The following is a 15217-nucleotide window of genomic DNA, read 5'->3' as shown; positions in this document are numbered from 1 at the left end:
TGGCATGATTTCGAATGAGACGTTTCTCTCTTTTCTCCCATATTCTCCTGTTACTCTTTCGCATTCATCGCTTGCATTCACTTTTTATGTTTGTGAGCTCTCTCTTCAAAAATAAATGGTAAAATGTAGCGCTGTTCTTCACCACGAGTTTGGCAAAAACGGCCCACCAGCAGCAAGCACCATAAGGATCGCATGCTCTTCAAAAATAAATGGTAAAATGTAGCGCTGTTCTTCACCACGAGTTTGGCAAAAACGGCCCACCAGCAGCAAGCACCCACAATAAGGATCGCCATCACTAAAGAGTGAACCCTTTCTGATCAGAAATAAGACGTATGACTATATTAGCGAAGCATTTTCACATAAAAATCCGTTGATTGGGAAGCGCGGTGAATAACTTTTTAGACGGCAAAAAACGAAAAGGAGTCCCCAGTTGTGCAGAACAGGGTCATTTTTGATCAATTGGAAAATGTTTGGAACCGACTGAGAAGTCATCGTTTCAGAAGAGCTTGATAAACAATCGGTAGTTTTTATTTGGGCAACGTTTCGCTTTTGACACAAAAGCTTCATCAGGCCAAGTGAGCAGGTTAACAAATTGGCTAGGTTATAAGGCAGACGGGGAACCAATCAGTAAGTAAACCCTCTTCGGATTTTCACACTAGATCCGTGTTGACTGTCAATTAATAGCTCTTATCGGTTAGTGAAGTTGTCAAAATCTTGCTTTGGTGGATTGGGGGGAGGGGGGTCAAATTAATTCTGACTGGGTTTGGTTCATTAATCTTCCGCTTCAGGGTTCTTCAGTTGATGATTCATCTCGGTTGCCACTGGTTGATTTTTCCTGGTCTTTGTGGGGTCGTGAGTGCTCCGACAGTTTGGTTTGAGGGGGTTGAGGTCAAGTGGACTTCAGGTGATGACCACTCTTCCTTCTGATGACCGCACACCAACACGTGTCAGCTCGACTGATCCAGAACCGTCCTCCACACGCTTGCCAGTTCCACACCTTCTATTCTATTAACACTGGGGTGCTTGGCGATTTCTACTGCCTCGGCGATCAGTCTGTGTGGCGTGGACCGTAGTCCTCGCCTCAAACCCTCAACATTTTCTAAATCTATTTTGTGTCCCGTGTCAAGTGAGTGTCCGCAATCGCCGAGTCTTTCAGTAACGCTTGATATTCATCTGCGTTCCTCGGCGGCCTGTTTATTTTTCTCTTATGCTCTCCGACTCTGATGTGTAGTTCCCTGGCCGTCTGTCCTATGTAAACTTTGGTGCAGTCATTACACTTAATTTTGTAGACACAGTCCCTGGTTCTGTTTGCCGGGAGGCGATCCTTCAATTGCACCAGTGCAGAGCGCAGAGTGTTCCGCCTCTGGAAAGCTACTCTTATGTTGGCCGTGTTTAGAATTCTTCGAATTACCTCCGATGTCCCTGGTTTGTATGGAATAACAGCTGTCCCGATCCATTCCCTGTTTGGTTTCGCTACCGGTACCAGCACCCTTCACAATTGACGCCTTATCAAGCTGGCTGGATATCCACTACGCTGAAGTTTGTTCTTTACCTCAATTTGGGCCGCTGTCCGATCAGCTTCTTCATTTTTGAACTCATTGATGCAAAAGACCATTGCGAATGTTATGCGACAGCAGCAAGAAATCCACAATTTCTCGGACTAAGGCCAAATCTGTAGAGGCTTCACCGAGTGGATACTTTATTTTAGTCGGGGGAACTTAGAAACTGAGACAGCTCTGAGCCCAATGATACCGTGAGGATGTTTGAAAATTTTCAACCAATGTTATCTCCTGAGAGTGAGACCAATCTATGCCAAAAAGTCGAAGAAGCAATGTACATCTCTCTCGTCCTTCTTGAGAATGCCAAATAGTGCGCATCCCATGAATCTCAGTGAGTTTCGAACCCACGACCTCCCGGTCAGTGGTTGAACACTTAACTGTTTGGTCACGAGCGGATGATCAGCAAAGTCATTGATGCTGTACAATGCTTCTCAGCATATATTGGCTTCATGGACAAATGAAATTTCTATGTAAAAATCCTGAGTCTCCTTGGTTCCGCTTCACCTTTTAGAAGGAACACCGTAACAAGATACATTGTATAAAAGATATTCACGTAACGAATTTGGAAGAAATCGCGACCTACCTATGAACTTCTGTTCAGCGCGACGGTGTGAAGATAGCTTATCTTTTCCAGCATATCCATTCGCCTTGGATTCGCGACGGCGACCGGATGCTTCGGGTGGAGGAGGATGTCGTGTTTTCGGTTCCCGTTTGCTTCCACGTCCTGAAAACAGAAAAAACGCGCTGTGACATTCATGGTGGCGTACAACAGTCTGTTTGTCATTCATGAACCCATTTGCCGAGCCTAAATGCGCCCAAATGTAGACACAGACCAAAGCTTAATGGTGGAGCGAAGAGAAAATGAACATGTCTCATCGGTACAGCATGTCGTTGCAAAAAGTAGCGTCCTACGCGTTCTCCGCAATAGGTTTCAATGATCGGTTAGCTGTAGCCTTGCGCCAAGTGTAGAATTTGCTTAAAATCTCCACTGATCGATGGACTTGATCATCGGCGCGTAACTTCCTCTGCTAGAGCTGAAAGTTCACCAGCTTATCCAAGGTTCTTCCTTTTACTGGACGGATTTTGACCAACTGTTACAGTACTATACATAGACGGGAGATTTCCAATTACTCCAATTGTCCCAATCCTAATCCCCTTTTTGCTGCTGACCCAGCTTTAATCACTTAGTTCCAGTCTACAACCTGAGTAGATCACATCGATCAACTGTCAGACTGGTTTAGCGATGTTTTGCTGGACCCATCAGTCTCGCTAAGCCAATGACCTGCTAAAACGCGTCTCGCCCTTCGCCTGTTTCAACCAACCAGTTCCTGAACTTTGTTACTGGCCCCACTCTTGTGACGGCACCCAAACAGGAGAACTTGAATTCTACCCAGCACTCAGTCGCCCGCATCTCAAAAACTGTCCAGCGGGATTCGAGAGTCTGTGGGGCTACCTGGGTGAATCGATCGACACAACCAGGACAGTTGCTGGGACAAACCAATCACGTCACTCAAGCGTGAACACGTTCGTCTGTTGCGATTTGATAACTCGGGTGCGCACAGGATGCGCTAGCAACATGTTCGCCTCGCATGTCTGACGTCCGGACTTCAAACCGCGGCACGGCCAAGGTTATGCACTGCTGATGTGATGAACTCTTTGTATCATTCTTGCATGCACCGCACTGTCACTCGGTTTTGGGGGGTTTTCGACTCGCATATTCTCCATATTCTTGTCGTTTGATAACCCATGTTACTTTAGCACCTGCCCGGTTCCAACAGCAGTGGTCCAACAGTATCATTTCCTCTAACTTTAGACAATAAAATACGAACTGTATTTATCGGACGTATACTACATATCTGATGCGATCTGTTTACCCCTGTAAGCGATAGGGAGATTTTGAAGTTTGACCTAGAATTCTACCTTGCACTTGAAGTTGTTTTATGCTGAAAAGCGGAAAGCGCTATGCAGTTGTTTCATTCTTGTCGAAAAACACCGGAAGTGAGCACTGTATGGATCACTAAACAGATTCGAACTTACGCTTCAATTTGGTAGTTGGGCACCATACGACTCTGTCACGGGTGGCTGTCCAGCAGTCTTACCACTGTTGACAAAGTTAGATGAATATATATCCAAAACCCTTCCATGCTTCCGTGGGAACTTTGATGACTCTCCTTGTTTCGTCTCAACGAATGTAATTTGTATATAGTTTAAATATACCCTATCGATCAGATTTAGAAGTAGTTTACGATAAATACTCTGATAGGACCAACCGTTACCAAGGTCAGTCGTACATATCGATCGACCGCTTGTGGCTGAGTGGCACAGTGTTCAACTACCAACGGAAGGTTGTTGATTCGAGTCTGAGAGATGTTCACTGAAAATTCTATTATACTAAGTATCAATTTTGTACGCGATATGGTAATCTCAAACTCTCATGTGAACGAATCCAGTAGACACCCAGTGGATCAATCGGCCAAAAAGTTCCGACAGAGATCAGTTAGTGAACAGGGCATACCAGAACGTTGCTCATCCGTTTCCCGTGTTTTTTTCGAAGCTACATCCCGTTCCCTTCTACTTCCGTCTGTTGGACCGAAGAAGCCACCCACGATATCCTCGGAAGGTATGGGAAATGCTTCCCCTTGTTTTCTTCCACTACCAGAATCTGGTAATCCACGATCAGTCTGAGCTTCAGTGCGATCGGTCAGTTTCGTCCCGCGTTTCCCTCTGTCATCAATTAGCTGTTGATCATCTGATTGTCCGGAGGCAGTCATCTCACGACGTTTCGAGGCTCCTGGATGATCACGACCATTTTGGATAGGTGATGTACGCTCATCTGCCAGGACAAACCATGTGAAAGAAAGCACAGGGTAATGCCTGTTCCAAGCAAACTTATAAATGTTTGGTAAACGACAGTCCACCGAGTCTTACTAGGATTTGAACTACTTGTAGAACAATCCGTGGATTATTCATAAACTCAAGCATGATTCTGAATAGATTGCATATGTGAGAACAGGTACTGTACTGGCGTCGGCTTGCCGAAAGTGAATTTTATCCCTAGAAGTACCACAGAGGAACCAAAGTGAACTCATCAGACGGAGCAAACAGGATCTATCGCACCACTGTTAGCCTTTCGTGCCAACCGAGTGTTGCTGCGGTAAACCAAGGAATACGCGACCAATCATACCGAACCCACGTGATGAATTCCATTCAGACTGAGACGGACTGCTTTTCGGGAATGCCCGCCTTCTGTCTTCATAACCAGCATCATCTAGTTTATGTCCCAATGACTCCATGATTACCATGAGCTTTAGGGATAACACTTGGCTATTCTCATTTACTTCATCCGTTTGACCAAGAAAATAACAAACTAGGACCGTTCAGAACACAAGTTGACGAATATTAGTGCTTTCGTGATCTCTTCTCGTCAATACAAATCGAAACTAGAAACGTGCTACCCCCGCAAGTAAAACAAGGATAAAGTGGAGTCAGCGAGTAAATTGTGAAAATTGTTTACATAGCGATCGATTAACCTGAGTGGACAGCGGTCACGTGAGCGGACCGTGGAAGACTGAATGTGCGAACAAACTCTTTCTGATTGAACAGATTCGGGTTTTGGGAGTGAATTGCGATTGTCTCAGCTGTGGTCCGGCATTGATACTGAGTGGATTATGGTAGATAGATAGGCGCTTGGTACAGTATTCGGAAAGCATCGTCAGAATTAATCACATGACTCGCACCAGCCAACTGAGCGACCATGGTGCTAGTATTGGACCTCCTTGATCAGCCAAAATGGGTTACGTTCCTTTATTCTTTTGCACAGCTGCTGTGTAGTGCTGTACAACAGCAGGTGAAGGAGTGAACTACGACATTCTGAGCGTGGACGGGCAGCTTATCGATCGTGCCGTGAACAGACCTTTACCTGTAGGCTCCACTTTATCTTTGTTTCTTTATTTGTCACTCGCTTTCGAGTTTTCTAGTTTCTCAATCTACACTGACCAGAAGAAGGGATCGCAAAAATATTAATGTCAAAATGTCTGTTATGCAAAACTAGGAGGAATAGGAAAATAATACGCGGAATGTTTGGGTGCTCGGAACAGGCCAGATAAAATTTTTGTTGACCACGTTGATACTGAAGCGCGACCAAATGTTGAGCAGGTGGAAGACTAGCGATAGGTGTATTTTTCTTGTTAACTTCCAACCTGTAGTTGGGGCTGATACCTGACAACAAACCATCAAATATATTTTTTTACCATCACGAATTCCTTTCACACAACACGGTGGGGCAGCAATGGTTGCAAGTCTTTGATGTATTCTGAAGGTTAAAAATGTAGATTTTCAAAACTAAAGAGGTGAACGTGCAAGCAAAAAGAACTTAGGGAGATAATCTATTTGGGGATCGAGCAACAGAAGAACCACATCTATTGGACTTTCGAGGAGCTGTGGTAAGTGCAAATTCGGAGTTCGAAGTATTTCAAGTCTGTTTAGTCTTTCTTAGTCTTTCTCTGCTTCGCCATTTAGTTCGAATATGTTAACCCAGCTCCTGAGTATCTGCACTCCACGATTTCGATTTAATCGTTTGCCAAATTCTGATTCACTGTCGGAGTGGACAACCATGCGGCAGACAACCGATAGGATTGATCACGCGATGAAATAACAATACGTAAATCTATGTGTTTTCTGCTAAGTATGATTTTGCAGCCGTGAAGTAATTTATGCTGTCCATTGGGGAACCGAAGGGAACAAACAACAACACCATCAATAACCTGTAGAAGTCCGAGAAGCTTAAGAGAAACAGAATGATCGGAAGTTAAGTCAGAATGCGCATTCATCCAAATGATGGGGGAGTTGGGCCTCTAGTTTACCATTCGCTGGCCGTGAATGCCCCAATAGGTCCACTCAACAACAAACCATTTACCAAATCACAGCGAAGCGACACTTCGATAGAGCGGATGGTCACCTCTCGGCTGCTATCTTTATGTATGTCTCAGCAACTACGGTCACTGCAGGAGGCACAGATGTGGGAACCATCGATTGCGTGGCGTATTGGTGAGACGCGTCATGCGCTCGGTTCACTTAATATTTCACATATTGAAGCAGTGGCCGAAACTTTGCGCATAGGGCTTGATGGAACTGACCGTGCCCGCCTTACCCTTCCTCTGTGTGCTTCAAAGTTGCTTGTTGCCATGTTAGTAATGTTGGTGATCAATGGAAGCAGTCCGGGTCAGCGAGACGCGGAGATCACTGCCATGGCTCAGCCCAGGGTCTCCTGACCTTGTCCTCGCTGACCTTGTCCAGCGGCCACGAGTTCGGTCGTCCAATTACAGGCAGCGACCTCGTCGGCATTCACTGATTCGATAGTTGATGCCGATACAGACAGGCGAGGAGGACGTTCCATCGGCGTAGGCTGAAGTCTACGCGTGTGTCCGTCCGTCTATCACAACAAATGATCTTGTAGCTGATTGGCCGACGCTGAAATCAGCCAAACCGTCAGTTAGCTGGATTTTATAATGGGTTGCGCACTCTTGATCGTCCTGTGCACGGTCGGTCTAGTCAACGCGATGGCTCTCCTGCCGAACCAACCCGCACCGGAGTTTTCAGGAATGGCAGTAGTTAATGGCGAATTCAAGAATATCAGCCTAAAGGATTACCGTGGAAAATACGTCATTTTGCTGTTCTACCCACTGGATTTGTGAGTTCGATTTTGACTTTGTGGATGCCACCCAGTTAACAGCCTTGCGTTGACTCCACAGCGGTAATAACTAGCATGTGATGGACAGGGGACGTTTTGTTCCTTTGAGTTAGTTACATCCACATTCTCATGGGCATTTCGACTTTGAACGGGGTTAGCAGTTTAATTACGGAAGAGTGGGTGCTCGGTGACATGCATTGACGGAACATTACAAAGTTGGATCTGAAAGTTCATTCTTTCCATATTGTTATTCACTCAGTAGTTCATGAGGTATTTTTTCTGGTGTCATCGTCCGGTTTCTTGAGAGCCTCCAAAGCTGGTCAGGGTTGTGACGTTTCCGCGGTCAAACTCGCTGTTCCGCAAATGGGCACTGTTGAGTAACTGGGTGTAGTTGCCGGCGTTTATCACCATTTCGAATTCCGATTCTTCGCTGCTTTGTCTGTTTAGGGTTGGTCAATGACCCGGACTAAATTAGCCCACACAAACCGCTTGTTTGGACCGTGCGTGTTTGTCCAAAAGGCAGCGAATGTCCATCCAATGAAGGTAGTTTGTAGATATTACGGATGACTTTGGTTGCTGTCTTCTGTTTATCTCTCATGCGACTAGGCTGACAGCGGGTCCTGTTTACCCTCGTCTACCACTTATGCGTAGTAAAAATGCACTGAGGCACGAGTGTGCATACTTCCTTCTGTTAACTAAGAAGGCTCTCGGGGACTAATCCCCTTTTGTGCCCTGTTGTTCGCTTAGGTTAATTAATTTGGTTCTAATTAACCAGTGGTTTGACTCCTCTGAGGATCTGTTCCGCTGGTCTAGAGGGTCCCCACGCTTTTTCCCCTAGAGTCCTATCACGTCTCATCCAGCTGGTTTGGACGCGCCTAGATCCGTGCTTCTTGGATGTACAACTTTAGGCCTGCGGTGTAAGTGGGCTGTTCATTGATACCCTCGTTTTATGGAACTCGCAGGCAGTTTTAGGAATGTGTTCAGCTTCGGAATTAGTTTTAGATCTCGTACCTAGAAAATAATCGTCCAGCTGTAGCATTTTATCGGTGCTTAACTGCCATGTCACCTGAAGGAAGCACGGGGGCTGAGATACTGTCATGTTGCCCGAGCCTAGACGAGAGTCAAGACGCAGAGGTCGATAAATAATTAAAGACAATCGTTCAGCTGGAACAGCCTTTCGGTGCCTAGCTGTCGTGCCACCCGAAGGAATCGCGAGGGCTGGGATACTGCCAGGTTGCCCAAGCCTAGACAGGTGAAGTCGAGAGTTAGAAGTCGGTTTCGAATCACGGATCTTCCGGTCAGTAAATTCACACTCCCGCCTTCTGGCTAGTGAATATGTGCCTTTACCACTGAGCTATCTCGAAATTGAGGTACAATTACTGGGCCGCCCAGCATGATGGTTACTTTACATATATCTGAAAAGAGACCGCATATTTGATTTCGAAGAACTGTGTTCAGGAAATCTTCTCACTGAGGAGTCTGTTTGCGTAACCACCTGAGATGCAAGTCAGTTTGGAAAGATAACATAGTCTCCTCACTGCCAGTGCCGTTCGTACTGATAGGGCAGTGAATGAATCACAGTGCGTCATTACATTACTTTAGGCTGAAACCGATGTTAATACCGGTGTGTCTCCGTTGGTAGTAATACATCTTCACATTGCTGTTTGCGCGTTTCAGCACGTTCGTCTGCCCAACAGAGTTGATTGCTTTCAGCGATGCTGCTGAAGAGTTCAAGTCCAAAAACTGCGTGATTATAGGTTGTTCCACGGACTCTGTCTATGCACACCTGCAATGGACCAAGATGGATAGGAAGGCTGGTGGCCTGGGAAAGATGAACATTCCCCTTTTGTCGGATAAGAACATGAAGATTTCTCGCGCATACCATGTGCTGGACGAGGAAGAGGGACACGCATTTCGGTAGGTGTTTGACTTTTAACATTCCGGTATTTTCTCACTTAGCTTGGCTCTACCACTAATTCATGGTTTCCTTTTGTCTTTTAGAGGGCAATTCTTAATTGACCCGAAGGGCATTTTGCGTCAGATAACTGTCAATGATCGTCCAGTTGGTCGTTCTGTTGAAGAAGCAATCCGCTTGTTGGAAGCCTTTCATTTCCACGATCAACATGGCGATGTGTGTCCAGCGAATTGGAAGCCGAAGGGCAAGACTATGAAGGCAGACCCGGTCGGCGCCCAGGAGTATTTCTCGTCCGTTAACTAGATTCCTCCTGGACATTCTTTATCTTTTTCGAACAGTAATGTACGAAACATGTAAAATCACTTATTATATTTCTTTTGGTAACAGGTCACAGATATTCCATCTATGCATGGGTTCTCAGGGTTGGTTGGTCTTTGTTGTGTGACAGGAAGTTGGAAAGAGCGTTTCCCGGCCTCTGTTGGTCGCCTTTGCGTTGATGTGCATATACGGTTAATTTCCTCAGCGAAGTGATGACACGGTTGTGATATCCTGCGCGCGTCCGCTCCATCTTCGCTGTAGCTGCTCCCAAAGAATGTGACTGTTGGTCATCCAACGGTGGTTCATCTGGGGGTTGCTAGGATTGTCAGCATGTCAAACCGAAAAGTCAGTCCGCTGAACTCCCCTGGGTGAAAGGGCACTGCTGTGGCGTCTGCGGAGTAGGTACAATGACTGCCGTTGCCCCTAGAACCGCTTGTTCCAGTCGCTCTTGAGATTTCATTTGATTGGTAAGACCTCTGCTTATCGCCGTTCTTGTGGCTTGTATCTAAGCCAACGGAACTACTTCTGGGGTATAATTCAAAGAATTGTTCCTTTCCTGCCACTCCGTTTAGTTGCACAAGAATTGCCGAGTGTTGCTTATGCCATCTGTCCGGTGAAATTTTCTGCAGGCATGTATTTGTGTCGAAGCCAACGGTCCTCATGGCCTTGCTGTTCCAACCGGTAGACTGAGTGAAATGTTACCTACCCAAGTAGTGTTCCCTGCAGAACTATGAAATCAGACATCCTTTGGGTGATCAGACGGGAGCGGTCGTTGCGGGATGAGGGTTGCGGCTTGGTAACAGTCTAGTATGCTATACTGATGGGTGTTCGACTCAATGCGACCTCAGTTAGGCTGCCCTACGTTGCTCAGGTAGGGTGCATGTTGGCCAATATAACAAGCATGTTTGGGTGAGGTTCAGCAGTTAGCAATTCGTGATAGGCACTATCCATGTGCTAGCAGGTAGATCAAGTTAGCAATCGCGGGCTGAGAGCAGTAACAGAGGTGGAGGTGAAGAATTTGCAAAACGAATTTTTCGACCTCTGTTCTTTGGAAAGTGGTGTTGCTGTGCGTGGTCTAACTTCGCATAACGCTTCCATTGCGAAGCTGCTTGTTTTATGTTTAGCAAAGATGTCGAACAAGGGGAACTCTGCTCTTACTTGAGGTCCACTCCTGAGTGATTAGGTTAAATCTCCATTCCAGCTTTTTGCTATTGACCTATCATGCTTTCTGGTTGGCCGTATTGCTTCCTACAGAGATACTCAAAAGTATGGACGCAAAAGCCTGATCTCTCCATTTTCTATGTGATCTTGGTAACGGGTTGAAGGGACTTTGATTATCGGTCAAGTCATTAGCTACTCTCTCCCGAACCGATAAGTTGGTGGAATACTAGTGAATTTATCTGCATCTCTTCTGGATTTTAAGGAACCGTATTCTTCATCTGACTGTTGTTCCTATCACTTAAACATTCTAACAATTACTAAGATGGCGTAGCTTGAGTGAACTCACATGTTCGATATTCAGATTCGTTTTTTACTTTATGAGACACCCAACTAAAGTGCGTACCTTAGTCCTGTATGCCCGCAAATCATTCAGTGACGAACCAGATAAAAATGGCGGTATCTCAGTGGAGTTTTGTGTCTGATATCTAATCACAACACCGCACACAACTAATTCCGCGGTGCAGATCAACCCATATAGATCTGCGTCGATCGGTTGAAATGTCCTACCCTGGCCCGTTTTCTTTGGTTAGTCCGGACTCCAAAGCTATCATGCATATGCACACAGTTGTACCTGGTTCGTATTGATTGATTTTCCCTCGACACTGAAGTGGTGTGGCTCAGATTTCGCCTATTTTACTCAGCGTGTGCAGTCTGGTCTAAAGGATTTCATAAACGGATTTTGTGACAGTTGAAGTCAATGCAATTAGGGTTTTGGAACTTGGACTTTGTAAACAACAACAACTGCGTTTAACCAGCTGTACGTCTCATTCTTTGTGGGAACAACATACCAGGAGTACCGGTCAGGGGTTTTGAGTCTGGTGACTGATCGATATTTCCGTATAATTGCTCGTACAATGACCTTTTGTTTAACCTTTGCAGAGCGTTTGTAAGCTCAGTCGAATTTGACCGAGCGACTGTTTTCTGCTGACTGTTTTTCTGACTAAAACGGAGCTTTCATGGTAGGCTTCCCTGCTGATAAAATCGTTTGCGGTTCACACTTGTCTGATGCGACTTCCCGAGAGGGATTTCGTTTGCGTTCTGTTTTCTGCGTCATGTAATAAAACAGAGAGATGTTGAAATTCGATATTTGCTGACAAGCTCGTGACTCAAGCACATTTCAACGTTCCTTCTAACCACATGAAGTAGTTTGTCCTAAGATTTTTTAAAAAAAGTTAAATAAATACAGCATGAGTCCTCGCTTTGCTTTCCAAAGTTTGGTGGAATCAATTTCAAAATAATCTGTATCATCAATGAATAGTTTGTGGCAAGCGAAACCGGTTGTTTCATATGTATCGGTACAGTTTGTAAGTGAAAGAGGATTGTATGTTTTAACGGGGATTTGAGCCTTTTTATCTGGCCTCGTTAAGCTATTTCAGTGAAGGCTATTCGCCACCTTATCGAGCCGAGCAGTTAGTACTTTTAAACTACAGGCCTTGAAATCTGCCACATTACGCCCACTGTTTACTTCAGTCGATCGTTCTAAGCCAAACTGCTATGTGCTTTCCCATCGCGAAACCCAGCCGCATTTAAGTACCAAAGCGATGCAATGTAAAGCAAAACGCAGCCACTTTCATCAACGAGCTTGAAAAATGTCTTGTGTGCAAGTGTTCGAAACGCTGACAAATGAACTGGCTATATACGACCTAAATAGCAAGGCGATAGCTACGCTGGTTTTGGTGTGCGGTTGCTTGCATGAGAACGAAAAACACTGCAAAGATCAGAGGTGTCTTGATGGACACAGTTGAACAGTTCAGCAGCGTAGCTAATCTAGAAGTCTAGTTAGCCGAGCTCATTTGGTATGATTACTGGGAGGATTGATGAATACAGATTCCGTGTTCGGTAAAGAACTTTTTTTTTTTCTTTTATTTCTGTCTTGTTAAGACATTATGTCGAATGAGAAACATCAGCGGGAAGGCAAGAAGCCACATCACGCCGATCGATCGGATCGAAGATATGTTGCTGTGCTTCAAGGTCAGGAACTAATAGTGCAAAATGTACTGTTTCAGAAGTGCTTTAGGGATGAAGTTCTATGAACAGGTATACGTCTAATTTCCGATAGCAACACGGGTCACTGCTTCGTGTACATGCTGATTGTCAAATACTTACTTGCATTTTTATCGAATACTAAAGCTGTATCTTCCACCCACAGTTGCGTAACATCCGTCACGGGTTCGATGGCCACCGAAACACAAGATATCGGACCCGACATGTGTGAAACTCGATCATCTTGTGGTCGATCACTTCAAGGTCACCCGCCCAAGTAGGCGGACTAATAAACCACTACTAACTCTTGAATGTTGGTCAAGTGAGCCATCGGATTCACCGGTCAAACTATCATGAACCGATAAAACGTAGTTATCTGGATATGAAAAGTCATGTGATGAGTTGGGATAACTCTGGTTAACTGGATAATGCCTGACCAGGCATCAGTTGATTCATTTATTCGGTGGTTGTCTGGTTGGTTCTTTACATCCAAACTGTTCTAGCTCAATTAGTTAGACTATGATAAACCGCTGAGAATTCTAAGGCTACATTTATCTTGTCCATAATTTTAAACTTCCTATCACATTTCCGAGCCCTAATAAATAGTACAGGTCAGGTGTTACCACTTCTCTTCGAAATGGACACGGGATGAAAGAACAACCAATGGAACCGCCCGACGGAATAACTAATCGCGGTCAAAGGTCATCCTCGGCTACCAGCACGTATATCAACACACACGTAACACTACTGAACGCACAACCACTAACCCACCGCTACGCACAACTACGCACTGATGATGTCACCTCGATTGGTGATGAAACGTTTGCAACCAAATTGCCCAGCTCAGCGAACAAGCCAACGACCATCTACGCTACCTGAGCTACCGACATTCCCCCCTATGGATTTATTGTCTCCAAACTGTTCCAAAAAGGCTATAACCTGACTTGGGAAGAAAAATATCAAGCTCCCAAACTTCCGAATTTAAACTGACAGCATCAACAAAGTCGATGTTAGACGTAACACACTGTTCATAAGTTTGCTGAAAGCTCTTCGACAGCCCACGATCGGTTTCGCCCTTCCACTTCGGGCTCATCGGGCCGGCGCAGTCCCCGAGTTTCTGTCAATTTTACGTTCTACTTGAGTCCAAATTGCACGAAATTCGAATAATAGACTCATCTGCATACCGATTTGGTCAATGTCACTTAGTGAAAGGACACAATCAATAAAGAACCGACCAAATAATCGGTGTAGCACATCAGTCAATAACAGACTGATTATACGCGATTGGTGGACACACACGGCGCACTGTTCGTCTTTGGTGTGTTTGCTTTCTAATGTAAATGGAGCTTTACCTCACATAAAGGTAACCTTATATGTCCCACACTAGCTTCGTGGATCAATTCTGTGGGTTTTGCTCACAGGTTGTATTCGTATTGTCTGCTCTCGCGGCTTTTTGGAGGATGCCGGCCACCGAAAGGCGCTCATGTTTTTTTACAGGTTTTGCACCTTCACAAACAGGTTTGTTGTCCTTATTGTAAGCAGACAGCGCCCTACAATTGCTTTGCACGTACCCTTGAGAATCGGCTCAGTGGTTCTAGGGTCTCAGAAAACGATACGGAAACGTTCGCAATATAGAAGCAAGGTGGAGGCATGAGAGAATCGTAAATTTAGTCGTAGCCAACGAAGAAAGTTGTTGTGGACTCTTCAGGAGGTTTGTTTACCTCTTGCTTCCCTAAACCAATTTTCGTTAATTTGGGAACCGTCCATCTGGCCTTATTGAGTGGTTGAACAGTGAAGTGTTCTGTCTAACTTTATGGTACCACTTTCAATGTACGAATTTCAGTATCTCATCTAACAGAGGAGCCCTCGGGTAAGCGAATCATTGAACACTTACGAAGCGAGTGTCCCCTCTTGGGACCATTTCATATCCATTTTGTGCTACGCTGATGCAATTTTTGCCGCCCTAATATATTTAGAAGCTTCGGTCCGTGTACAGTGAAATTTTCTTGACCCTTGAGGGAGCACGTGATTCATTGATCCGATATCGTTGTGATTGAAGTTTGCACAGAGGGATCAAGAGCTAAACCTACAGAACGGTCGGCAGCCAGTCTAGTTCTTGCTACCCGGCTAGATCTAAATAGAAACAGTGAAAGAAGTTAGGTATGGGAGGAAGATGAGTTTCATTGTGATGCCAACTACAACCGCGACCTTGATAAGTATGAACGTATCAGGAAGGTCAGCTTCCTGAAAGCAACCACTGAATGCCCGAAATCTACCGAAACTCTCAGGTCCGCTAGATGTTAACCACATAGACAACGCCCCCTCAATATGCAGCGCGTCACACCCTTGCATCAAAGCCAGACAGCGCGAGTCAGCGTTGATCAAGGACAGACAATGCCTCCGCAATATGCAGCACGTCGCTGCCTTGTACTAAAGCCAGACCGCGTGCGTCAGCATTGGACCAAGTTCAGACAGTGTCCTTCCAATAAAAAGCTTGAGGCCGTTGTACTTTTCGCACTCGCACGCACTCGC

The 15217-nt window shown here is 45.3% G+C and overlaps 3 protein-coding genes across 3 annotated transcripts in view; 2 read left to right on the top strand and 1 right to left on the bottom strand.

Moving 5' to 3' along the window:
• The window catches only part of T265_01967 (hypothetical protein), a gene marked incomplete at both ends in the record, with an annotated part of 99797 nt that overhangs the window by 21779 nt on the left and 62801 nt on the right, over positions 1-15217 (bottom strand). Inside the window, 2 exons of the mRNA XM_009166105.1 lie at positions 2143-2283; positions 4075-4392. Of these exons, the coding sequence (XP_009164369.1) occupies positions 2143-2283; positions 4075-4392 (459 nt within the window). The remainder of the gene's footprint in view (positions 1-2142; positions 2284-4074; positions 4393-15217) is intronic.
• Positions 6377-6829, top strand: T265_01966 (hypothetical protein; the record flags this gene model as incomplete). Its single annotated transcript, XM_009166104.1, has 1 exon — positions 6377-6829. One exon carries the CDS (start codon positions 6377-6379, stop codon positions 6827-6829), a length of 453 nt encoding a protein of 150 aa, XP_009164368.1.
• On the top strand, positions 7050-9729 carry T265_12900 (hypothetical protein; the record flags this gene model as incomplete). The annotated part of the gene is made up of 3 exons (XM_009166146.1): positions 7050-7248; positions 8926-9165; positions 9250-9729. 3 exons carry the CDS (start codon positions 7067-7069, stop codon positions 9464-9466), a joined length of 639 nt encoding a protein of 212 aa, XP_009164410.1.

The sequence above is a fragment of the Opisthorchis viverrini genome (assembly GCF_000715545.1).
Source record: "Opisthorchis viverrini unplaced genomic scaffold opera_v5_22, whole genome shotgun sequence".
Classification (NCBI taxonomy): domain Eukaryota; kingdom Metazoa; phylum Platyhelminthes; class Trematoda; order Opisthorchiida; family Opisthorchiidae; genus Opisthorchis; species Opisthorchis viverrini.
This window is presented reverse-complemented; position numbering and strand designations above follow the sequence as displayed.